General features: G+C 37.5%; 1 protein-coding gene across 16 annotated transcripts in view; it reads left to right on the forward strand.

Moving 5' to 3' along the window:
• LOC133657258 (neurexin-1a-like) overlaps positions 1-25,696 on the forward strand; it is a 623,384-nt gene that overhangs the window by 202,788 nt on the left and 394,900 nt on the right. For 10 of the 16 annotated variants that reach the window (XM_062058360.1, XM_062058362.1, XM_062058372.1 and 7 more), the window contains 3 exons: positions 10,190-10,491; positions 15,651-15,674; positions 16,725-16,886. In XM_062058360.1, coding sequence (XP_061914344.1) covers positions 10,190-10,491; positions 15,651-15,674; positions 16,725-16,886 — 488 coding nt within the window. The remainder of the gene's footprint in view (positions 1-10,189; positions 10,492-15,650; positions 15,675-16,724; positions 16,887-25,696) is intronic. The other 6 variants (XM_062058364.1, XM_062058365.1, XM_062058371.1 and 3 more) reach the window with 1 other exon arrangement.

Genomic DNA, 25,696 nt, shown 5'->3' on the forward strand with positions numbered 1-25,696 from the left:
TATCGTAAAAGCCTGCAGTGAAGAGGAAGGTGTCTCATGAAGTATACAATCTGTGGATACCTTTATGGAAATGTGTCCTTGTTAAGAATCAAGTTGAATGACTCAGAACAACACCTTGACAAATGCTTGCCTCAATCTATTTATGGCCTTGCTTGGGAGCACATTTTCACTTGGTTCTCATCTTTTTGTTTTGTCCTCTCTTGTCTGGAAAAAGACTAAAGAAGCTAGCTTTTATCCCTGTTCTCATTCAGTGTCATGACTCAAGGGCAAGAAGGTGTCGGCAGCTTGCAGAGCTTTGATTGACTTGAGACCACAGGACACACCCCGAGACGCAGTGACAGAACAACAGCCTTCAACTAAGGTTTTTTTGTTCCCCCTCTTCAGAAAGATGACAATTTTGTGACACATCTGCAGTCAACTTTCAACACTGAAGGTTGCTTTTCCCGTCTGAAAGAATATGCATATATGAGGAGCACCACGGTTCCAGAAAATTCAGCAGCAGTCAGTTTGATGTGTATGTAAGAAGGATAATTGTCACAAATGTCAAATAACACACTCATTACATCCTTCACCTTCAGGTGGGTGGATTACTCGTCACAAAACAGACACTGATTTGACATTATCCCATTTTAGGATGCAGTGTGTTTGCGGTGTGTGATCCATGTCCAGCTGTGTGCCGTGGAGGCTGCCGGCAGGCACTGTCTTTGATTTGTTATTTTACCCGATGTATGACATAAAACGCATGGCTTTTCAGTTCAAACAGCTCCTTTCAACATGTTTATGCCGAGCATTTGGGTTTCCGACTGCTTGACAACTCATCGTTCTGATAATCCAAAACCAAAGTCAGTTTAGGAATGGAGCTGTTTGTCAAGATTATGGATTATTTAGTTACTTTAGTACTTTTAGTTTGGTAGACTTTTCAAGAAGTCTCGGACTTTATCACCAGCAAAGCTCAACTGAAGTTAAAAGTTAAAGTTAAAGTACCACTGATAGTCACACACACACTAGGTGCGGTGAAATTACCCATTTGTTCCACCCCCTGTGAGGTGAGGGAAGCAGTCAGCAGCAGCGGTGGCCACACTCTGGAATAATTTTGTTGATTTAACCCCTAATTCCAACCATTGATGCTGAGTGCCAAGCAGGGAGGTAATGGTTCCCATTTTTACAGTCTTTGGTATGACTCGGCCAGGGTTTGAACTCACGACCTACCGATCTCAGGGCGGACGCTCTAACCACAAGGCCACTTCATTTAGTATGTTAGTTCTTTCAAGTGTTCACCCCAGTGTTGCCAGATGGGAAACGACAAATTATTTTACCAACACCTTCAAATCATCGTATTTTGAAGGAAATTATCGTACAATGGGCCTGATCCACTAACGTTTACGTGTATTAAATAATGTGCAAAAATTGATAGCGCACACCAACCTTATCCACTAATAGAGAGCCCAGTCCATTTACTGTAGCATGCCTCTGTTGATCTATGTGCAGAATATATGCAGATTATTAGACTATCCACAATACTGGGAAGAGATGAAAATAGAACATTTTTGTGGCTGCTGTTTTGCGTCTATATTTAGCATCCCTCTATATTTAGCACGTCTGAAATATGTGTGCAAACATGAAATTTCGCACTGCAAAGATGGACAATGGAGGGATTAATCTTCCTCCTACAACATTTATGACTACCAAATGTAGAAATATTAGACATATCTTCTTTTCAGCAATTACTTGTTATAGTTTTATATCTGCTGGATGACTTAATAAATCATTTTAAGTGATTCATTTTGATGTCTTCTGGCGGTTTTGCGTGTCGTGTTTTTACAGAATATATGATTGTAACATATCTCTTATATGAAAAATATGTCTTGCAATATGCATTTTCTGGCATTGTTTTACCATATTTTTTGTGCACATATTGTATCAGCACTGCAACAAGATCATTTTCCCATTGTGGGATAAATGAAGTCTTTCCTATCCTATCCTATTTGGATCAATCCAGAGGGACAAGCAGTAGAAAATGGAAGGATGGACAGATGCACCATCACAACAGTGCAGAGCCCCTCAGAGCTCACCATCAGTGTTCTAAAAGTAGGTTCTGTTGACTGTATTGCGCTTCAATATAGCCGAGAAAAGGTAGTACTTAATTTATTATGCGTGTGTGCTGCATATCAACAACATGATAAAACACGACAGGTTGGACCATATAGTTACGTAACTGTGAAGGTAAATGAGTGTCTCCATAATACACTCAAAAACCTAATTTAAAAAGGGCAGTCATTTTTGCACTCTCGGTAAATCACACGCAACATGCAATGTTATAGTTTGTACACGTTGTTCGTTTAGTACGTGGTATTTGGATCTCAGTAAATCAGTCTCTAATTATTATTCTGTTTGTGTTGGTAAATAGCCATTTATTAAAGGTGTCAAATTATGGATTTTTTAAATTATTATTAGTAATGATACATTGCACAGAGGGTGAAATTATTACGACTACAATTCAAGCTGCGAGAAACTTTGAAATGGCCCTCGACATACACATCGAAGTTTGACACCATGCTACGCACACATCCTATTGTGTAGGCAAAATTCCTTCGTAATGTATCAGTGCCCATCTGTGTAGTATCTGTCATTTTAACCGCAACTCATTCAGTATGTTAAAGAACAACCCCGTTTTTTTGGCCTAAAAAAGGCAGACGAAAACCAAGATGGGCGACTACCTATTCTTTTCAAATATGGGTTTCTGATCCTTTCGAGTGCGTCCTGTTAATATGGACGTGTCCAGCGGTTTTCGTGACGATACGTGACTCTGGTGGCGGGGGCTGTTTTTTTCAAATTTTCAAGGTAGCGCGAGACAGTCAACTTAATAATATTGTATTCTGTAGCCGCAAAATATGGACCGGACGCACTTGCTAAAATTAGTGAGTTTTTGTGCATAACAGGGGCCTCAAAGTTGCGATCGAACAAAAATAATGCACGGAGCAATTACAAAAGGTTTCTCACAGCTTTTGCTGCTTGGACCCCATCTATAATCCTACATCTGGCAACACTGATTTACACAAACCTAGAAAAACAACTGCAATTTTGTAATGTGTATGCTAGGCCACTAATATCGGCCAATGTCACATTATACGGAAACAACATGCTCAAATGCATGTGTGTTGATTTAATGGACACTTTCAGAAACAATGCAACTTGTTGGACACATACTTGATATATACTACCGTTCAAAAGTTTGGGGTCACCCAAACAATTTTGTGGAATAGCCTTCATTTCTAAGAACAAGAATAGACTGTCGAGTTTCAGATGAAAGTTCTCTTTTTCTGGCCATTTTCAGCGTTTAATTGACCCCACAAATGTGATGCTCCAGAAACTCAATCTGCTCAAAGGAAGGTCAGTTTTGTAGCTTCTGTAACGAGCTAAACTGTTTTCAGATGTGTGAACATGATTGCACGAGGGTTTTCTAATCATCAATTAGCCTTCTGAGCCAATGAGCAAACACATTGTACCATTAGAACACTGGAGTGATAGTTGCTGGAAATGGGCCTCTATACACCTATGTAGATATTGCACCAAAAACCAGACATTTGCAGCTAGAATAGTCATTTACCACATTAGCAAAGTATAGAGTGTATTTCTTTAAAGTTAAGACTAGTTTAAAGTTATCTTCATTGAAAATAAGGACATTTCAATGTGACCCCAAACTTTTGAACGGTAGTGTATATATATATATATATATATATATATATATATATATATATATATATATATATATATATATATATATATATATATATATATATATATATATATACACTTTTTTTGGACTATAAGGCGCACTTAAAATCCTTTCATTTTCTCAAAACTTGACAGTGCGCCTTATAACCCGGTGTGCCTAATGTACAGAATAATTTTGGTTGTGCTTACCGACCTTGAAGCTATTTTATTTGGTACATCGTGAAATGATAAGTGTGACCAGTAGATGGCAGTCACACATAAGAGATATGTGTAGACTGCAATATGATGGCAGTCACACATAAGAGATACCAGTAGACTGCAATATGACTCAAGTAAACAACACCAAAATTGTATATGTTCCATTGAAAATATAGAACATTACACACGGCGCTCAAAAATCTATCAAAATGTTTTAGTACGACTTTGGTAAGCTATGAAGCCGCACCGCTTGACGGATTGTACTGTGCTTCAACATACAAGTATTTTTATGGTGTGGGTGTAAGACACGTTATCTGGCGTTTTGTTTTGCAATATCATGCAAAAGCAGCTTTTCTTACCTTCTGGTACCTGCTGATCTGTATTTGGGATCGGCGTAAATCCTGAAAAATTGTGCGCGTCCGCCTTTGTAGTCCGCGCCGACACCGTAGTCGATAAGCTTCTTCTTTTTCTCTATCTTCTTGTTATGGGACATTCATCCTCTGCTGTTGCCATTTCTAATATAAAGTAGTGTAAAGTTCTTACTTACATCTGTCAGTAAACTCGCCATGAAAGCGCTAAAACATACCGGTATAGTGAGTTTATATTATTCACCCACGGAACTTTAGTTATTAGGGAGTTCCGGTCGGACGTTTCCGGCGTTGTTATTGCACTAGTGAGCCACGGATGAGGAGATGCTGCTCCGTTATTGATTTAAGTAAAGTCTGAATGTCATTAAAACAGTTAGCTCCATCTTTTGACACTTCTTCCACTCCCGTCCTTGCATGCTACACCGCTACAACAACGATGACGGGGAAAAGACGCTGCCGAAGGTGAGCCACGTAAATAACACGGCGCATCCTGAAGCAACTGTCAGACAGCGGTTTGAAGATGATCTGTAAAACATAATCCATGCAAATTTTTGACCAAAGTACCACCATTACATGTTATGTAGACCACAAGGAAGTGTTTTCAATTTAGAAAAATAAATGAATAATTTTACTCCTTTAATGTGCCCTATAATCCGGTGCGCCTTTTGTATAAAAATAGACCTGACTACGACTACACTCGCTACACGCTCATTGGCAGTGCGCCTTATAATCCGGTGCGTCCTATGGTCCGGAAAAAAAGGTATATATAATGCAGCAACATTCCTTAAGGTGTCTGTGGGCTAACTCAACATGTTATACATTTTTCAGGGTGCCCCACTGGACAAACACACACAGAGACAGACACTTATTTAGTTCTCCACGCACAAAATTCTCCATTATTTAAGAGAATTAACTGTAAATTGCAGGTGTTGAGATGTGTTAAGAGTGAAAGAAATAAGAACGACCCCCAACCAGTGGCTTTATTTGTTGTATGATCCTGAGCTTGTGGTGGGGAACAGGAGTAGAGGTTTCTCATCATCACTGATAGGGTTCACAGACATTGAGAGATTTAACAAAAAAAGAGAACGCGAAAGAGGCGAGATCTAGTCAACTTCAATTACGGCCCCCTGTAGTTCTCCCAGAGGTATCGTATAGGGCCTTTAAGGGGGAATCAATGAGGTGACAAATTGTTGTGGACAGCAACCCTTTTTTATTTGTCATTCTGTTGAAGCATGCCTGAATGCTGCGCACCCATCTGTATTTGTGTGGCTTATTTTCTGCTAGTGGTTTTAATTGCTTGTTATCCGTCTATACTTGTTTTTAAATGCTCCGTAATAGCTAATCACATCTTACGGATACTTGCGGCTACTCGGGCCAACATTTTGTCTCCTACTTACAGAGTTCCTCAAGGTTATCTTCGCATTGTCGAAACCGTGGTTAAACAGCTGTTGGTACTGAAGGTTGGATTTTTCACATGACTCTTTTCACTTAATAGACTGAAGAAAATGGAAGCCAAAACGTACCTTGATGGTCTTTGTTACTTGCAGAATTGTTTTTTTCAAACCTATCTAGTCCACTGCTTTGACAAATACAGCATGTAGTGGTGCTGTTATTACACTAAAAAGTTGCACTCCATACTCAGATTGACTTGACATTTCTAACACAAAAACATCCACTGTAACTTTGGGGTGCTTAACTGAATCACAACCTCGAGGAGACTGACAAGCATATTTCTCAAATAAAACGTCTTTGCAAGGAGAGATGGGATTTTGCAGCTAAGGCCCCGTTTACCGGTTAAGGTTATCCAGGGTAAATCCCACCTAACCTTATCCTTGTCCACACACACACACACACAATGGTCGTTTAAGACCCCCTCCCCGCCTCCGTCAGCCGGCGCAACGCGACCTAGTACGCATGCGCGGAAAATGCGCACGTCATAGTCACCTCCAGTGTTGCTTTGTGTGCAAGTTCTTAAATTGAACTTATCTGAACAATATCCAGTGTTGTGGTATTTCAATTAACTGGAATCCAGAGTGCTGTGGGACCCTATTGTATTGAATCACACCTGAGCCATCATAAATTAATCAAATCTTTATTGGACACGAAAGTACACAATGTGAGAAAGAACAATTGACAACAATCAATCTAGGGATGTAGATATCTGGTCAGGACACTCCTCACTCTTTTGCCTTCACCTTCATTGTCCATTTGTTTTTGGGGACTTTATATACTCTGGACCTCGACGCTGAGTCCGCAACATACATGGCAGACAATAACTGATATAGTCTGCTTTGCCAGTCCAAATGCATTTCCCAATTTCCGTAGTCTTCCTTCGACGGCCAGGTAATACAAAGCACACGCTACCTTTTTTTATCACATCCACGGGAGCCCACATTCTCGTTGACTCTCCTTTGACAAATGGACAAAGTTTTTCGGTAAGTAGAATCACAGCTGACCTGGACATTCAATAGTTCTCTTGCCGTCTGACAAGTGTTGTATCCCAAATAGCTGCAATTGTTTTCTCTTAAGGTATTCATGTGTGATTTCCACAAGTGTCTGTACATGTAGAATAAGGAGAAACACGGTCTTGTCTGGATGACTTGCCTCCATATTTCCAGTGGTTAGCTCCGAGTTACGAACCTGCTTTATTATGAAGCTGGCTGTGGCGCGTTCTTTCTGACATCACTTCTGATGTGGGGCATGGTCTTTCTGGCGTCACTTCCTCTCCGAACTCAGTTTGTAAACGATCAATGAGTCCATACAAAGCTAAGAGCTGGAGATTCAAGAAATACACGGCGCACTTACCCGTGTAAAAAATGATCTGAGGAGGGTTACCTTAAACAATGGTTTAGTGTGGCTGAAACGGGGCTTAGGCTAAATAATTATTCGTTCAAGGGGTTATCCGGCTTAGTGTAGACATAGCCTAAGTCAACGACTATTTATCAATTATTTTAACTAGGGGTGCTCGATAAATATTGGGCAAATAATTACTTGGGCTGATATCAGGAACTATGATAAATCTGATAACATTATAAAAGAGGTCTGTTAAAAAAAAAACATTAACAATATACACGACAATGAGGCAGGATTACCTGTACTGTGCTGTAGGTTGGTTAGGGTAGATAAATGAAGCGCTCCTTTTCTACGACCTGTGCTGTGTGGTAAACGGCCTCTGGTAAACTTCCTGAGCTCACTGTAAAAAAATGTGGGATTTTACTTTTTCAGAGGAAGACAACCAAATGGTTTGCCAACATTCCATTAGAAGAGAAAAAATATTGATGTTCAAAAGATTAACTCTTATCAACCACCTGCTGTAAACGTCCCCTAAACTCACAGTAAACAAACATGATGTTAATCATGTGGGACTTATTCACAGTTTCAGAGGAAGACATTGCATGTGCTATTTTCACCAAATGTTCTATAAACATTCCGCAAGGAGGGAAAACAACATTGCACTTCTAAACATAAAACCTTATCAGGCAACAGAAACACACATCTGCGACGGTCTTTTGAAAGACGACAAAGACACCTGTGCTAATAAAGGAGCTGCCCTAAAGCCAGCTGCAAAGAAAGATGTACACAAACTACAGTTAAATCTAAATCTGAAGAAATAATATATAGCGATTACTGTTATCGGTCTTGAGAAGCAGGAAGTTTTCTATATAGGTATCGGTTTGAAAAAATGTATTGTGTATCCCTAATTATAGCCCTTATTTGTCTCACGTGTACATACATGTCTTCCAATATATCTTGACCACAAACAATAAGGGGAAGCCACTAGTGTTGTCCCGATACCAATATTTTGGTATTTCTAAATAAAGGGGACCACAAAAAATGATTGGCTTTATTTGAACTAAAAATCTTACGGTACATTAAACATATGTTTCTTATTGCAAATTTGTCCTTAAATAAAATAGTGAACAAATAATACAACTTGTCTTTTAGTAGTAAGTAAACAAACAAAGACTCCTAATTTAGCTGCTGACGTATGCAGTAACATATTTTGTCATTTATCATTCTATCATTTTGTCAACATTATTAAGGACAAGTGGTAGAAAATGAATTATTAATCTATTTGTTCATTTACTGTTAATATCTGATTATTTTCTCTTTTAACATGTTCTATCTACACTTCTGTTAAAATGTAATAATCACTTATTCTTCTGTTGTTTGTATACTTTACATTGGTATTGGATGATACCACAAATTTGGGTATCAATCCGATACCAAGTAGCTACAGGATCGGACATTGGTCTTAGTCAAAGTCCTCATGTGTCCAAGGACATATTTCCTGAGTTTATAAACATAATATACATTTTAAAGAAAATAAATAAGATTTAGTGATGTTAAAAAATATTGATGTAATCATAGTATTATCGACTAGATACGCTCCTGTACTTAGTATCATTACAGTGGATGTTAGGTGTTGATCCACCAATGGCGTTTGTTTATATTGTAACATCCCGGAAGAGTTGGTGCTGCAGGCAATTCTGGGAATTTGTTCTGTAGTGTTTATGTTGTGTTGCGGTACAAATATTCTCCCAGAATGTGTTTGTCGTTGTTGTTTAGTGTGGTTTTGCTATATGGCACATCTTTATGACAGTGTTGGCGTTGTTCATACGGCCACCCTTAGTGTGACATGTATGGCTGTTGACTAAGTATGCCCTTCATTCAATTGTGTCTCGTGTGTTCAAAGTTAAGAGGATCATCCTAACTGAATAATGATCGAACATAATAAAAATCTTGTCTTGGCATTGTTAACTATAGACCGTTTTTAACATATGACTTATATATTACATACAAATGTCATACATACATACATACATACATACATATGTCATGACTCCGGCACGCTGCAGTGTGCAATGATGCATGTATAGTTATCACTCGTCCTGCAGGGATGATGCTTGAAATAAGGGAACAATATTTGTCACCATAGAGACAAGGATTGGTGATTTAGAAGTAGTTACAACACTGCAGACTGCGGATAGCCATTAGCCGCTAGCTAGCCATGTTGAACATGCTCATCTGCATGACACGACTTGATGACGACGGGTGGGAGACCGGTACTTTTTAAAGGCGGTATAGTACCAACTATGATTATTTAGCATCGCGGTACTATACTAATACTGGTATACCGTACAACCCTAGAAGCCACAAATGTGACCCAAAATGTTTTACATGACTAAAAGACATGGATAACAGACATGAAAGCCATTTGACTCCTGCTCAATCTTGTCAACTGTTAAACAAAGTGCAGCAACTTCTATAGATTATTTTAACACCCCCCTTATGCTCAATGGGAATGGGGGAGACTGCAATATAGCTGTTATTTTTAAGACCTCATGGATGAGTGCGTCGAGTGAGCATCTCGTCATGAGGAGACTGCTGCTTTTATTTCTTTTGGCTCCCCTTGGACTTGCCATTGTCCTTGAGAAAACTGCTGAACCCTCAGTTGCTCCTTATGCTGTGTTTGAATGTACCCACTATGGGACTAATGAGGGCCAAAATGAAATGAAAAAGACTGCAAATGTGTTCCAAATGAATCACAGAGTACAGTACCACATTCGCTGCTGGTCCAAGGCCGTGGTAGGTATCTATCCAATTTTTTTTTCAATTAATCTGAGTCTTTTGAGATATTTTGCCCCATGTTTTTCTCCCACAGCGTCCAATTCAGTGCACAAACACTCTGCGCACCTGTTTAGGGCCACAACTAGTGACACTAGGAGCCTTGGAGGGTTCAATTTGATTGCAACTAATAAAGTTAAACCCTAGTCGTAATACATTTTTTTAGGGTCACAAAAGGCCCGGAGCCAGCACTGGTCCCAATAGGCACCCACGAGGCCCGTGTTATTAATGCAACACATTTTCTCTCTTTGTCTCTGCAGGGAAAGAAGAGTATGTTGCAACCTTCAAAGGATCCGAGTTCTTCTGTTACGACTTGTCCTTGAACCCGATTCAAAGCAGCAGCGATGAAATCACATTGTCATTCAAAACCCTCCAGAGGAATGGACTGATGCTGCACACGGGCAAATCGGCCGACTACGTCAACCTGGCTCTGAAAAATGGGGCTGTCTCACTCGTCATTAATTTGGGGTCTGGAGCTTTTGAAGCTCTGGTGGAGCCCGTCAATGGGAAATTTAATGACAATGATTGGCATGATGTCAAAGTAACAAGGAATCTACGTCAGGTAACAGTACTGAGAATGAAAAGAGGTTTAAGTGAATACAAACATGCATTTACTTTATATCATTACCTATAGTAAACTGTGTTTTTGTAATTGGGTTGCTAAATCAGAATTGGTGTATAATGGTGGAGACATGAAACAAAACCAAATGTGAGCAGGTCATCTAGAATTAGGGTCTTAATTTAATTACAGACATTTCCTTTGGCTTTGTTATGCGTGTAGATGAGACATCAAAGCACTGCGCTGATCGGAAATGTGTTGCGTATACTACTTTTTAAAAGAGAAAAATAACAAGAGTTTTCAACACTGCGCTAGTTTTTGTTGGTTATTGTTCCCCGGACAACTTAAAATGTTGTATAGTTATCTGCATAAATCTGATTGGTGCATACTATAGTTTTGTTCCTTAAATGTGAGGATGGCCATTTTGAGCAGGGGTGTCAAACATACGGCCCGAAGGCCGGATGAGGCCCGCGAACAGGTTTTATTCGGCCCGCGGGATGTTTCCCAAGTATAAAAAATAACCTGGAATTTTTGAATGATAAAAACTGCTGTTCTAAATGTGTCCCACTGAATGTCGCAATAGCAATTATTTGTATCTTTGTAGATGATGCTACATATGTACAAAATAAACCACAAGATGTTAGTACATCAGTCGAGGAAAATTATCAAATTACATTAATAACATCCTGTAATTTGATTTTGATATAATTTTTTTATCTGGATAGATTGAAAATGAACACCAATGAGTTGACTGATGAACATTATAACATAATTTACAAATAAATAAATATAGAATACTATTAACTGCAACATGTAAGTATGAAAACAACCCAACGAAATTATGATTTGTACATTTTCAGAATGTGCTTGTTCTATTTTCAAACAAAGAAAACAATCTGAAGTTGTCCTTATTATTAAGTTATCCTGCCGTGATTGTCCCACTTGAGAGTAAATTGTTCTCCATGTGGCCCCCGATCTAAAATGAGTTTACACCCCTGAGTTAGAGGCATCTGTTATTTTACTCTTTGTATTAAAACACTTGCCAGGAGATTGACCATGTCAGTTCTAATGTGCTTGTTCTATTTTTAAACAAAGAAAACAATCTGAAGTTGTCCTTATTATTAAGTTATCCTGCCGTGATTGTCCCACTTGAGAGTACATTTTTCACCATGTGGCCCCCGATCTAAAATGAGTTTACACCCCTGAGTTAGAGGCATCTGTTATTTTACTCTTTGTATTAAAAAACTTGCCAGGAGATTGACCATGTCAGTTCTATGCTGATTCTGCATATTAATTAAAGGAATTATATTAGATAACAATTCATATAGGGCTGGAGAGCTTTGGTGATTTACAGTGCATGCTATGGAACATGAACCAAGTATGGTTAATGTATAAAAACTAATCACAGAAAGCATTTGATTGTAAACCTTCATTATGGCAATGGCAGAAATAGCCTAAATGAATTGCTTTAAGGAGGTGGATATCCAAAGGGCATTCTCATATCGTACAAGTAACCAAAAATAAGCTGGATTGTGCTTCCTTTATTGTGTGGTAACGACCTAGCCAGTCAGTTAGGTGCAGATAATAAACTTGATTTAAATGAGTCAAGAAGGTAGCTGGTGAGCCTGTTTTCAAGAGAACCACTTTAACAAGTAGGACTCATGAGGAGAAGGGCAGCACGGTGGAACAGGGGTTAGTGTGTCTGCCTCACAATACGAAGGTTTCTGGGTTCGATCCTGGGCTCGGGATCTTTCTGTGTGGAGTTTGCATGTTCTTCCCATGACTGCGTGGGTTCCCTCCGGGTACTCCGGCTTCCTCCCACCTCCAAAGACATGCACCTGGGGGTAGGTTGATTGGCAACACTAAAATTGGCCCTAGTGTGTGAATGTGAGTGTGAATGTTGTCTGTCTATCTGTGTTGGCCCTGCGATGAGGTAGCGACTTGTCCAGGGTGTACCCCGCCTTCTGCCCGAATGCAGCTGAGATAGGCTCCAGCACCTCCCACGGGACAAGCGGTAGAAAATGGATGGATGGACTCATGAGGAGAAACCAAATCAGAATGATGTAGACTGGCTGATTGTCATTGTCAGTGCCAATGCCTTTAAAGAATCTCCAACCTTGAGGTCATCTCTAAATCAAGTCAATACAGGGGTTCCTAGGAAAAGTTTAACTGACATCCCATGTGTCTGGTACAGATTTGGAATAGGGAATTTTTTTGTCAATCATGTAACCAAAAGCTAATGCCTTATATTTTGGTTGTGCCAGTATTTGGGTTGAATTTCACACCAAATTAGTGTTATTTGTTTGAACCAGCAGACTTGTTTTATTCACTTGGAAATATGATGTTGCTTTACAAAATACCACTGGCCAGAACCCATGGATTAAGATGTCTATGGTATTTCCAGATGGTCCTGCTCATTTGGTGGTTTGTCTTCACCCAAAAAATACTGTACATGTAAACTATCTGTTGCTAAAATTAATTGTGGAAAAATGTTTTTAAGTAGTCAAAGGAAGCGTGCATGCTGGGGGAAACATCCATGTTAGAATGCAGGGTATCATTTGTTTTCTCTTACTGCAGTTAAGTGAAGAGGTCCTAAAGTCCGGAGAGAAGATGCAGTTTTGTATGAGTTTGTGACTCCAGTGGCCCCGAAACAAAATTAACACAAAACAGTTTGAATACTAACATTTATTTGATCCATGACAATGGAAAACAACTCTTAACATGGAAGGGAATTTAATATCCTCCCATTTTTAAGAACCCATAGCATCCAAATATTCAACATTTCTTCATGTATTCTTTGCTACTGAAAATAATTCTGAAAGTCATATCCAATAATATCAGTTAGTTTTTGAGTAATGGGTAGATAACTAACTGTACTTGGAACGCCTCCTTTCCATAGCCAGACTCGATATGCCGCCCCCTCTTGGTGTGACGTCATCTACAGAACTGGAGCCCATTTCCCCGCAAAGACAGTGTGGATAAAGACATATAAAACTATTATTTTGATCACTTGTTGTTGTCGCCTTGGTCAATAAATACTTTAAAACCGATATGTTTAACATTATGAGCAAAAAATACATATAAAAGAATCGCCATTTCCGGACTTTCCTGCTCTTTCATCTCCTCTTCCATAGACACCATAGCCTGTGTTTCCTTATGCTCTTTCGGCATTTCCTCAAGTATCTTGAGGTAAACATTAATAGAAGAGGACTCAAAACAGAATACTAGCAACTTACCCATGTTTCTCTCCTTTTTGAGCACATTATGTGCTATTCTTTACCCTTTTTCCACAAGTTCTGGCTGAGTCTTTCCCGCCTCAAGGGTCCTCCTAATTTCCTGGATCATATTTGGCTTTAGTCTTTTAATAAATGTTTACATCCCAAACTCCCAACACAACCTTTCTTCTTCAATGTCAGAAGGATCGAGGCAAATTACACTCCTCTCGCTTGGTCCGTCCCATGTTGCGTGAGTCAATTTGACTTGAAATGTTCTTACTTGCGTCATATTCTCATCATTTAGAATTGTATGCCGGTTTACCACTTTTTTAGTTGTATCGCTTCACCATGCAAAAACGCATCTGTTTTTGATCATTTCTTTAAATTCTGCGCCAATGAAACACTATGGGCCTGATTTACTAAAGATTCATGTGTACTAACACACAAGCAAACTTGAAAGAAAACACAAAGCTGATCTACTAAACCTGTACAAAGTCAATTGTGTATGTTAAGTGAGCAGAAGAAGGCGTGCAATGCATTTAGCGTCTTTTGTCTTCGTTAATATGCAGAATATATTATGATTTGCAAAAGTCCTACAATAGTGGGAGGTGAAGATGCAAATATATTATACAGCACACACAGTGTGATTTATCAACACTCCTCTCCGTTTTGTGTATTATTTAGAACCCATGAAAAGTATGTGCAAACTGACACAGTTACACACACGGCACTCGCGCTGTGTTTTCACTGCAAATACAGACGAGAAACAGAGAATGTGTGTGTGTGTCAGCATAAGTGCATGGTGTGTCAGAGATAAAAAAAATATTAGACATATCGTCTATACAGCAACATAATTTTATAATTTTATAGCTGCATGCTGGGTAAGTTAAGGGGCTGATTAAAACTCATTTAATTGATGTGTTTGGTGTCTGCTGGTGTTTTTGAATGGCAGGGTTTTTTCTTCCATTTTGAATATATATTAACACATCTGTATGTACAGAAAAAAAAACTCCTTGAAGTATGCATTTTTTAAGTGCAGCCTCGAACAATAAAACATGGGTTTCATTGTGGATGCACCCACTGCTTCTAAAATGCCCATAAAAAGTGGTATATGCCTGCTGCTTGTTTGATAGCAAAACGCCACAGATAGTAGGAGCATGATATCATAGATGTGCAATAAATGATCGAGTGTCTCCGTAGTGAAAGATATAAAGTACATGCAAAAACCTCATTTAAATCAGGTGGTGTGTACCAGTTAAAAATAGCATCTGCAATGTTAGTAGATCGCATGCAACACACCCACTAATAGTACACACTTTTTTTTTTGCAAGTGGTATTTGGATCTTAGTAAATCAGGCCCATACTACGGAGTATGAAATTGCCTCCAGTCTTCTATGGGTGACGTCAGCAAGATTTAGATATGTCCACTTTTGGAGCTAACAGTGGGCGTTCCAAACTGTGCTGAAATTCTTTACAAAACAAGCTTAAAATCACTAATGTGTGTATTTTGGGAGACATTTTACCTGTAAGGCCCAGAATTATGAAATAAGTGCCGATGTTGTCAGAATTAGAGGGGCCAATTTAATATTCTATCACCATTTGGACGAAGACGTTGTTTATTTTTTTTCAATAGTCTGGTCGCATCCAGAACATGTTGTTAAGCACGCGTCTTTAGCTGAGTTCTAGCACCTCTTTGAGAAGTGTTAGTGTCGAGCTATGCTTTTTTCTTGTTAAAACTTATTTTGCCAAATTTCCTCTCTGTTACTAACATGCTTTGGAAACAAACTAACATCATTCATGGAATGTGTCATTCTACTAACCAGTATGGTCTCTGCCGTTTTAACAATGTACCTACTAACAGTCTTATGACCATCATATATGATTTGAGTAACAACCGTTATTCTGTTCACAGTTTTTAATTTCCTTTCTCCCCCCTTTTCCACAAAGCACTCAGGCATTGGACACGCTATGGTAAACAAACTACATTGTTCGGTAGATATCATAATTGTTTTGTTAGTTTGGGTTTGCCGTGTGTGGTTTTTATTTTTATTTTTAAATTGTAGACATTATTTACTAAAACAGGTAACATGCGATAAGTACTTTTCTGTTTACATGTAGACTTTCTTACCTTTTATATTTTTGTTTTTATTATTGCATTAATTTATTAACATTTTATTCCTCCTAATGCTATTTTCCCTGTCCAACTTTAGTCTGAGCTACCCATTTAGGAGCACCATTTCAAATACATTGAACAATAGGGACGCTTTGCTGTCTGGCTGGCCAGATATCCCTTTGTTTTCCATTCACTTTGCATGGCATGCGTTTTGACTACGTGTTGCGTCACACTGCCCATTCGTCAACATATGTGTGACAGTTGCGCTGTGGTTGTCTTTGGTGCTTCTCTGGTGGTTTTTCATGCCTTGTTGTGGTTTGGCACTATCTCATATAGTTTCTGCATGCATCTGATGCACTGTAAAGGGTATTAGTATTGTAAAGATAACCCAATCCCAAAATAAATTGAATCATTTCTTTTTGTATACAAATAATCAAAAAGAAAACAGTCACATGCATGCATATTTTTGTCTGAAATGTCTCTTGTCACTCTTATGCTAAGAGTTGATTGCACTTTGTTTAAGCATGTTTTGTCTCTATACTCTATAAACAGCCCACTCATTTATTTTTAGAACTTCTATGCATACTAATATCCAGTTAAACTAACCCAGTTGACATTCTACTAACACCATTTTTGTGTCTGCTAAATAATTTTACTTTGCAATACTAACACTATATCCTGGAAAGCTTACTAACACTAAAACCACCTTCCTTTGGGGGTCGTCCAACTAATCATCTGGACAAAACATCAGAATAAAACAAGAAAAAAGACATGGAAAACAGACATGAAAATGGGTTTCTGTAAAAGAAATAGTGGAAAACCTGTCTTTGACTGGAAGAAGGGAAGGTAATTGTATTGTAACAACATAGGCTGAGTGTAGTGTTTCCTTTTCCTGTGCTTCTGTTTAGGTAACAATATCCGTGGACGGCATTCTGACCACCACAGGATATACACAAGAGGACTACACCATGCTTGGCTCTGATGACTTTTTCTACGTTGGAGGGAGTCCAAGCACAGCGGACTTGCCTGGATCGCCAGTTAGCAACAATTTCATGGGCTGCCTCAAGGAGGTAAGTACCACTTTTATGCACACTCCGAGCCAAGTTGGGGATCATTGTATCACTGTAGGACTCAACAACTTGGTGTTGATGGGTGTAGAATGGTTGTGCGTCTCTATATGTGACCTGTGATTGACTGAACACCAGTAGTCTGTCTTCTGTCTGAAGTCAGGGGATAGGATTCCTGAAAAGAATAACAGGTTAAAGGGCAACAGAAGTTTTTCGGAAATTTTGCCCATCTTTATGTGAGGCAAGAAAACACATGTTTCTCTGTTAAGTGTGTTCTCAATAACGAAACACTGCTTGTACGAGCACCTGTAACAATGCAGGTAGAGGGATCCATCTACTCTGGCTATAAAGCGCTCTCAAAAAATAAGAAAATAAAAAATTATATATATATATATATATATATATATATATATATATATATATATATATATATATATATATATATATATATATATATGTATATATATATATATATATATATATATATATATATATATATATATATATATATATATATATATATATATATATATATATATATATATATATATATATATATATATACACAGTATATAGTCAAGGTTTCTGTGGTTTATTCATTATACAGTGCTCAATACGGGGGTAGAGCGGAATATACGTTAGGTCAGGAAAAAACACAGAGGCTATTGCATCCCGACAGCCCCTTTCAAGGCTTTACAAGGTTTATCTGCTTATTTTCTCTGCTCATCCCCTGAAGAGCAGAGAATCTGCAAAACAGGCTTGTAGGGATGAAATAGCCTCTGTGTTTTTTCCTGACCTCCTATTTTTTCCTGACTTCCTATCCTGCTCATACCCTGAAGAGCAAAGAAACCTGCAAAACAGGCTTGTAGGGATGAAATAGCCTCTGTGTTTTTTTCCTGACCTAATATATTATATATATATATATAATAACTAAATAGAACCAAATAAAATATAGTATAACTAATAAGATACAAACTAAAGTATGAATGACTTAAATAAAATAACAAATATTATGTAAAAGCCAAATCCAAAAAAGTGGGTCTTAAGTCTGCTCTTAAAAACATGAACGTTCTCTGCAGGCCTGAGGTCTTCCTGCAAGCTGTTCTGTAGACGGGGGCCATAATAGTGGAAATATGCCATCCCATTACTTAGTGTCCTGACTTTTGGAACAATTAAGAGACAAGTTCATAGGGTAAAAACAAATCTAAACAATAAGAAGACCCAATACCATAACAGCCTTATAAACCATATCAACCTTAGAACCAATCCTCAAACACACAGGGAGCCAATACAGTGATTTTAAAACTGGTGTAATGTGTGGGCCAGCCGTCTGGTCTTCATCGGGACACGTACAGCTGAATTATGGAGTCATACATGTTACATGTTGTGCGTTGTCTGCTGTGTGATATCCTAGTTCATTTTAGTGCGGTGCTGGTTTTTGCTTGCATTAGTAAAAAGGTTCCTTCCTGCATTGAACTTGTTGTGCTTCAGACAGAATAGCGTGCCATGTTACATCAAGCGCATCAGTAATGGCGTTATAAAGCGAGTAAAAGTAATTATTTAAATTACCCGTTACTAATAAAACTAACGTTAGTAACGCAGTTATTATGTGTTATATATGCAATGTATTTGGTTTTTAGAGGGTTTTAGAGTCAGAGAAGATTTTATCCCCATTACTTGCATTGTTAACCGCCTCTTCCTGGCAGTATTTTACTATTTAAAATGCACAGAAAAGGTAAAGACATGTGTGTTCTTGTCTCTCATCAGGATTGTGGATGATCCCGTCAAAAAGTGCAGTTACCATTTTTAAAAAAACACAGTATTGGTGCTTATTTTTCTTGTTTACCATCCTTACATTTGCTCACGCAAGTTTCAAATTTGTATTTTGCATGCATTACTCAAATTAAGGACATTTCTCAATGTCTCCCATTCCCCAAAGGAGGAAAGTAGTCAAGTCGAGAGGAACACAGCACCTATATCTAAGGCAATGATATTTACCGGCTCACATATTCTATCCATTTTCTGGACCGCTTGTCCTTATTAGGTTCTCAAACATAATATTACTGCGACTTATGTACTTTGATGTCCATGGATGTCCTCAATAGTCCAGGTCACTGTACGATGTATGATATATGTATATTGATCAACTTAAAAATCACTTTCTGTATGACATAAATCACACATTGTTTCAGCTCTTTGATGTGTTCTATTAGGAAAACATTTATTAGATGATAGACCAATCGAGGGAGAGCAATAATTAAATTCCCCACCATAAGGTTGATAATGTATGCTGTTCATTTCCAACTACAGCTGTATTTTTTAATATCCTGCTTAACAGAGTTTGTGACCTAAACCATTTACTCAAGAATACTTAAGGGATACATAAAGATACCTGCCTGGAAATTATCCAGCACGGCGATCGATGCATATATCTTTCTTTTACTCATCTTCTCGGTTAAAGCCCAGGTTTCTAAGCGCCTTGAGGGTTCTTAATGAGCTGAAGGACCACGTCGATATGTACTCAACAGCTTTTTAACAGCCCTAAATGATCAGTAAAGACACTTTTTGTGTGGATAGGATTTGACAGGAAAAGGAATTAGATTGGTGCTTTAAGCTGTTTTTCTGTTGATTCTGGAATCCGTGAGCATTAGAAACCAATATGACTTATTTTCTCATTCAATTAGGTATGATAGTTTGAGCTTGTGGCTTAGCTCACATATTGTAAAACATGACATCTATTGATTGGTGGCCTGTTCCCAAGTGGACCGTTTGTGTACAAATTCTAGTCTGTAGTTTCCATGACGACTTTGTTAGTTATGATGGCAAAACAAACACTTTCTTGTCACTGGTCTATTTTGATGGCAAATCAGTGCTCCTCAAGTGCATCATTGTGGCAACAAAAATGTATTGAATCTGACAGGCCCCTTCATGTGAGTAAATCATTTATTTGGGTTATTATTAGTATCTGGTGCAAATTCATGGTGCATGGACACTTGGACTTCAGACGTAGGTGTGAAAATACAAAAATACAAACTTTTTGTGAAATCAGACTAATTTAGTGTATGGAAACGTAGTGACTGTGTATTCACAAAGTAGCCAATCTTAAAAAAACACAATGTTCAGAAGAGTCAAACTGCTTGCAAGTTCACGCCAAAATTCATGAATCTTATGGTTTGATGCTTTGGCATTGCTTAACTCGAGTATCCAACATTGTAACAACATTTATAAGTCAGTAAAGAGGAACATCATTATAGGTCCCCTTTAAATACTGTTTGTGTGCATATAACAAGGTATACCAAACCTTCCCTTTTCTAATTCAATCTCATATTACCCCAAATAGAAGACTGATAATGTTGTTTTTAGCCTAACCTTAATGTTTGACTTTAAAGTGTACCTCCTAGCATTTTACCTGAGATACCACTGTCTGCTGTCTCCATGATCAGATTTGTTTTGCTGAACCTCAACAAAAGGTGTCATGTCCACCCTTCCCAAAAACGCTCTAATGAGGCCATTCATGAATAACCCCTTTTATGTTTTATTGGAAACCCTTTCCTTAAAAGATTTATAAATGTTTCATTTACAACAGCAATAGGACGTTGATGTTATTGGACTAAAGCAAAACAAGCCTTGTCATTACTGCTTCACTTACTGTAGATACGCTTTCATTATGCAGATTGGATAATGACGTAGTTATTGCTGTATCTAATCTGTTTAAGACCTAATAGTGCAGCACTGTTCTTTGTGCAAAGTGGTCCTTTCAGTGTGCCCTCCTCACACAATACAGCTAATAATTTGCCTGGCGAAGAAGCTTTCATCACTGTTGACTTACTTACACGGGCAGCCTTTTAACAAAGACTGTGTTTTCATCCGTAATTTACCTAAAAGTCTTTTTGCAAACAGAACTAACCTAAATTCAAATGTACACGTCGTGCCGGTGCACATTACCTCCGTAATGCCCCTTAAACGTGCAGCCTCCATGTAATAGTAGGAAGATGAAAGTATCTGACTAAGACTATTTTTTTAGCACTGAATATTGCATTGCGTAATATTCCCTAATTATGTGCATAATATCCATTTCATGTATACTTTTGTGATCTACTTTCGAAAGGCATATGTCAGTTCTATTCCGTTATTCAAATCACTGGATGGAACAGTGTTTCATTCCACGCAAGCTGTCACAGCAACATCATCTACCATTTGCTCTTACAATCTTTACCAGGGAAGGCTACCTGATTGAACCGCTTTAGTGCAGGGGTGTCAAACGTAAGGGCCGGATCAGGCCCGCAAACAGGATGAGTTTGCTAACTATAAAAATGAGCCGAAATTTTTGAAAAAAAAAACTGCTGTTCTAAATCTGTCCACTAGATGTCACAATATAAATTATTTGTATCTTTGTAGATTATGCTACATATGTAAAAAAATAAATAAACCGTATGATGTTCATGCACCAGTCGAGGAACATGAGCAAACTACATAAATAACATCCTGTAATTTGATTTTGATGTTATTTTTTATCTTGATAGATTGAAAATGAACACCAATGAGTTGACTGATGAACATTATCACATAATTCATTCAGAAAGTATAAATAACGACAAATAAAGATAGAACCGCAACATGTACGTGTAAAAAAAACAACAACAACATTATGATTTGTACATTTTCAGAATGTGCTTGTTCTATTTTTAAACAAAGAAAATAATCTGAAGTTGTCTTTATTACTTAAATTATCATGCCGTGATATTAACAGTCTGGCCCACTTGGATGTAGATTTTTCTCCATGTGGCCCCTGATCTAAAATGAGTTTGACACCCCTGCATTACTGTTTACAAAAAGTGACATATAGTAATGTTGTGATCAAAACTGTAGAAAAGGGCTCTTGTTTATAAGTTGTCTATTTAAGAGCCAAATTGAAACCAACTCAAAAATACAATACAATATTAGGAATTATTACTGATTGTCATCTGTTGGAAAATTTAAAAAATGGCACTATTTTAAATGTTCCCTGAATATGCAACATTAACTTTGTTAATGATGTAATGACAGTCAAATGTGTGCCCCAAGCCTGTTTTAGCGCCAATCATCATCTCCGTCACTTGTTTGCTCCACTTTTCATGACGTCCTGAAGGAAAAATCTCCATCCTAATGGACTGCATCAGACTTGTACCTAGGTAGTTGAGCTTGCCTCATTTATTATCCCACCGCTTCAGACGGAGGACAGTTTTGTAAAAAAAAATAAAAAGCAGACTTAAAACAAGCTTAAATCTCTTTCAACTGTTTGTGAATCAGGTACACTGTCCCCTCACCACTGTATGTTTCACTTACTACAGTCTCGGTGCATTATACCATAAAGTACCATTGATTATATGGTGATTTGATTACCCATTTAAGTTTTCATGTTAAAATGACCTACGTTTTAGAATGTATTAAGTGTTTTAACAATATAGGAGGGTTGCACATGACGTCACATCTGTTTTTCTTCTTTGCGGGTTAATTCGCACGATGGTCAAGCAGCTAGAGCGTAGCATTAAAACAAGAGTGAGTGTAGTTTGATCAGAAAATGCCGTATTGCTGTTCTGTTCTAGGGTGTTACAGTCGTTCAAATAGAGAGATAGGAAATAGTCCCGAAAGAAGTGGCTCATAAAGGTGATAATGTCAGAAAAAAAGGAAATGCCAGGAAAAAAGGAAATTACTCTTAAAAATATCACTTTCATCATCTTGTGGAACAGTGGTCCCCAACCTTTTTATAGCTGGGGACCGGTCAACGCTTGAAAATTTGTCCCACGGACCGGGGGGCAGGGGGGGATATTTTTTTTTTATTTTTTATTTTTTTCATAAAGAAATACAATCATGTGTGCTTACAGACTGTATTCCTGCATATTGTATTGATCTATATTGATATATAATTCATATCTTGTATTTTTTATGTTGATTTAATAAAAAAAATTAAAAAAAAACAATTTTTATTTTTTATTTTTTTATTTTTTTTTCTTGCGTACCAATCGGTCCGCGGACCGGTACAGGGCAGCGGCCCGGTGGTTGGGGACCACTGTTGTGGAATACAATCAGACCACGCTTGTGTCTGCAGCGATCACTTTGTAAAATGTTGGTTTGAACTAGTGTTGTCCCGATACCAATATTTTGGTACCGGTACCAAAATTATTTCGATACGTTTCAGTACTTTTCTATACTTTTCGAAATAAAGGGGACCACAAAAAAATTGCATTATTGGCTTTATTTGAACAAAAAATCTTAAGGTACATTAAACATATGTTTCTTATTGAATAGAATAGAAAGTACTTTATTTATCCCTGGGGGAAATTCAGCACCACAAGTTTGCAAGTTTGTCCTTAAATAAAATAGTTAATATACAAGACAATTTGTCTTTTATTAGTAAGTAAGCAAACAAAGACTCCTCATTTAGTCTAGTGACATATGCAGTAACATATTGTGTCATTTTCCATTCTATTATTTTGTCACATTTATTAAGGACAAGTGGTAGAAAATGATTTATTAATCTACTTGTTCATTTACTGTTAATATCTGTTTACTTTTTTTTTTAACATGTTCTATTTACACTTCTGTTAAAATGGAATAATCATTAATTATTCCGTTGTTTGGATGCTTTACATTAGTTTTGGATGATATCACACATTTAGGTATCAATCCGATACCAAGTCATTACAGAATCATACATTGGTCATATTCAAAGTCCCCATGTGTCCAAGTACATATTTCCTGAGTTTATAAACATAATTTCAGAAAGAAGATGTTGTGATGGCAAAAATATTAACGTAATCATAGTAGTATCGACTAAATACGCTCTTGTACTTGGTATCATTTATCATCATTCATCATCATCTGTACTTTTCAGAGGCGGTATAGTACCGAATATGATTCATTAGTATCGGGGTACTATACTAATACCGGTATACTGTACAACCATAGTTTGAACATTTGATTTGTTTGAGAAACTTTCTGTGATGCAATCGAGTTTAGTCTCTACTATATTAATAGTGTTTGATAGCAGAACTAAACATAAACAAATGATGAAATATCGCATTAGTTTATGGTTCTTTTGTGGTTGCTATGCCTAAATATATCTACGAAGACCTGGTTGTGCACATAAACTAACGTCATGTTAAGTCCGAGTTATAAATATTGGGATTCTTGGTCCAATCCACCGTATTTTTGTTGTCAATTTTCATGAAATAAACTAGAAGCTTAGTTGTTGTTGTGCAAGAAAGCCAAGTGCTTTGTTCGACACATTACAGCGTCTTTGGTGATATTTGTTAGGATCAAGAAAATATCCTTATTAGTACTAATAAAATAAATAAATACATTCCTCATAGGCTCAACAGCATATACTAAATCTTGATACCACGAGCAAACATTGCTGAATAACAGGGAAATCAATAGCTAAATAATGAGATAAAATATGAACTTTCCACCATAAAAATAACTGCAGACATGAATTGTAGATTAGTCTAATATTTGTTGCAGGAAATCAACTTTAAACAAACGTATCCTTTTTGTCATTTGCGTCATGATCACAGCAGCACCGTACTTGTTATGTCAATCAAATACGGTACTTACGATGCACAAATAAATCCAACATCGTCTTTTACGGATAATTGCTTAATTTGATGTAAAAACATGATGTGCCTCCAATCTTTTCTTCTCAAAATACCGTAAGTGCCAAGTGAAGTAAGGTAGCAGTAACCTCTTGGTGATGGTAAATGGTTTAAATGTTTAAAAAACATATTTTTCTTGAAAGAGTAAAAATCCACTTCATCCTATTTAAAATATTTTCTCATGATCACTTTTATATTTGCCTCCAAACCTTTCAAAATAAGCCTAAATCTGCACAGATTAAGGTGAATAAACAGTAGCCTACCGGGTCTTAGACCATCGCCTGAAACCCAGAAGTGCCTGGATGTGCCTCTAGGTCACATGATTGCAACTCACCTATAGGAAGTGTTTGGAAGTGTGTGTGAAAGCTTTGTGGACTTTAAATGCATATGATAATTATATGAATCATAAAATTATTAGTGTCCCTACTTCACAAAAGTTCAATTAACATGTGGGTGTGGGGATCTGGAAAATACCTCCGGCATATACAAGGTAAAACTGTACAACCATGAGAGTTGTACATTTTATTATTTTGTTTTTCTTTTCGAATAGGCTAACGTAGTATAGCCTTTCAAAATGTGATGGTGGCACTGTAGCTATGCTAGTGTTGCTAATATGTGTGCCCTCCCCTACTCCTTACTGTGACTTTTGTATATATTTTGTTATCTAATTCTGTATTTTTCTTACTGCAAGGCACACTCAAAAGCCTTTCAATTTCTCAAAAATTGACAGTGTGCCTTATAACCTGGTGCACCTTATGTACGTATTTATTCTGGTTGTGTCTAGCGACCTCAGAGCAATTTTATATGGTACATATACATGCAAATTGACGCCTGTTCAATAAATGACGCAAGCAAGTACTCGTAAGCAAGCAACACCAAAACGTTGATGTTTTCATTGAGAATATAGAACATTACACATGGTACTCAAAAGTATTTCAAAATGTTTTAGTACAACTTTGGTAAGCTACAAAGCTGCACCGCTTGATGGAACGCAAATCATTGCTGCTGCCATAGTCAGACGTATTGTGCTTCAGCATACAGATATTATTACGGTGTGTGTATAAGTACCCCAAAATAGTACCTATTAGGAGACATACAGTATTTGCGCTTGTCGGCCGTAGTCAATAAGCTTCTTCTTTTTCTCTATCCTCTAGTTGTGGGGCATTAATTCTTCACTGT

The sequence above is a fragment of the Entelurus aequoreus genome, linkage group LG09 (genome assembly GCF_033978785.1).
Source record: "Entelurus aequoreus isolate RoL-2023_Sb linkage group LG09, RoL_Eaeq_v1.1, whole genome shotgun sequence".
Taxonomy (NCBI): domain Eukaryota; kingdom Metazoa; phylum Chordata; class Actinopteri; order Syngnathiformes; family Syngnathidae; genus Entelurus; species Entelurus aequoreus.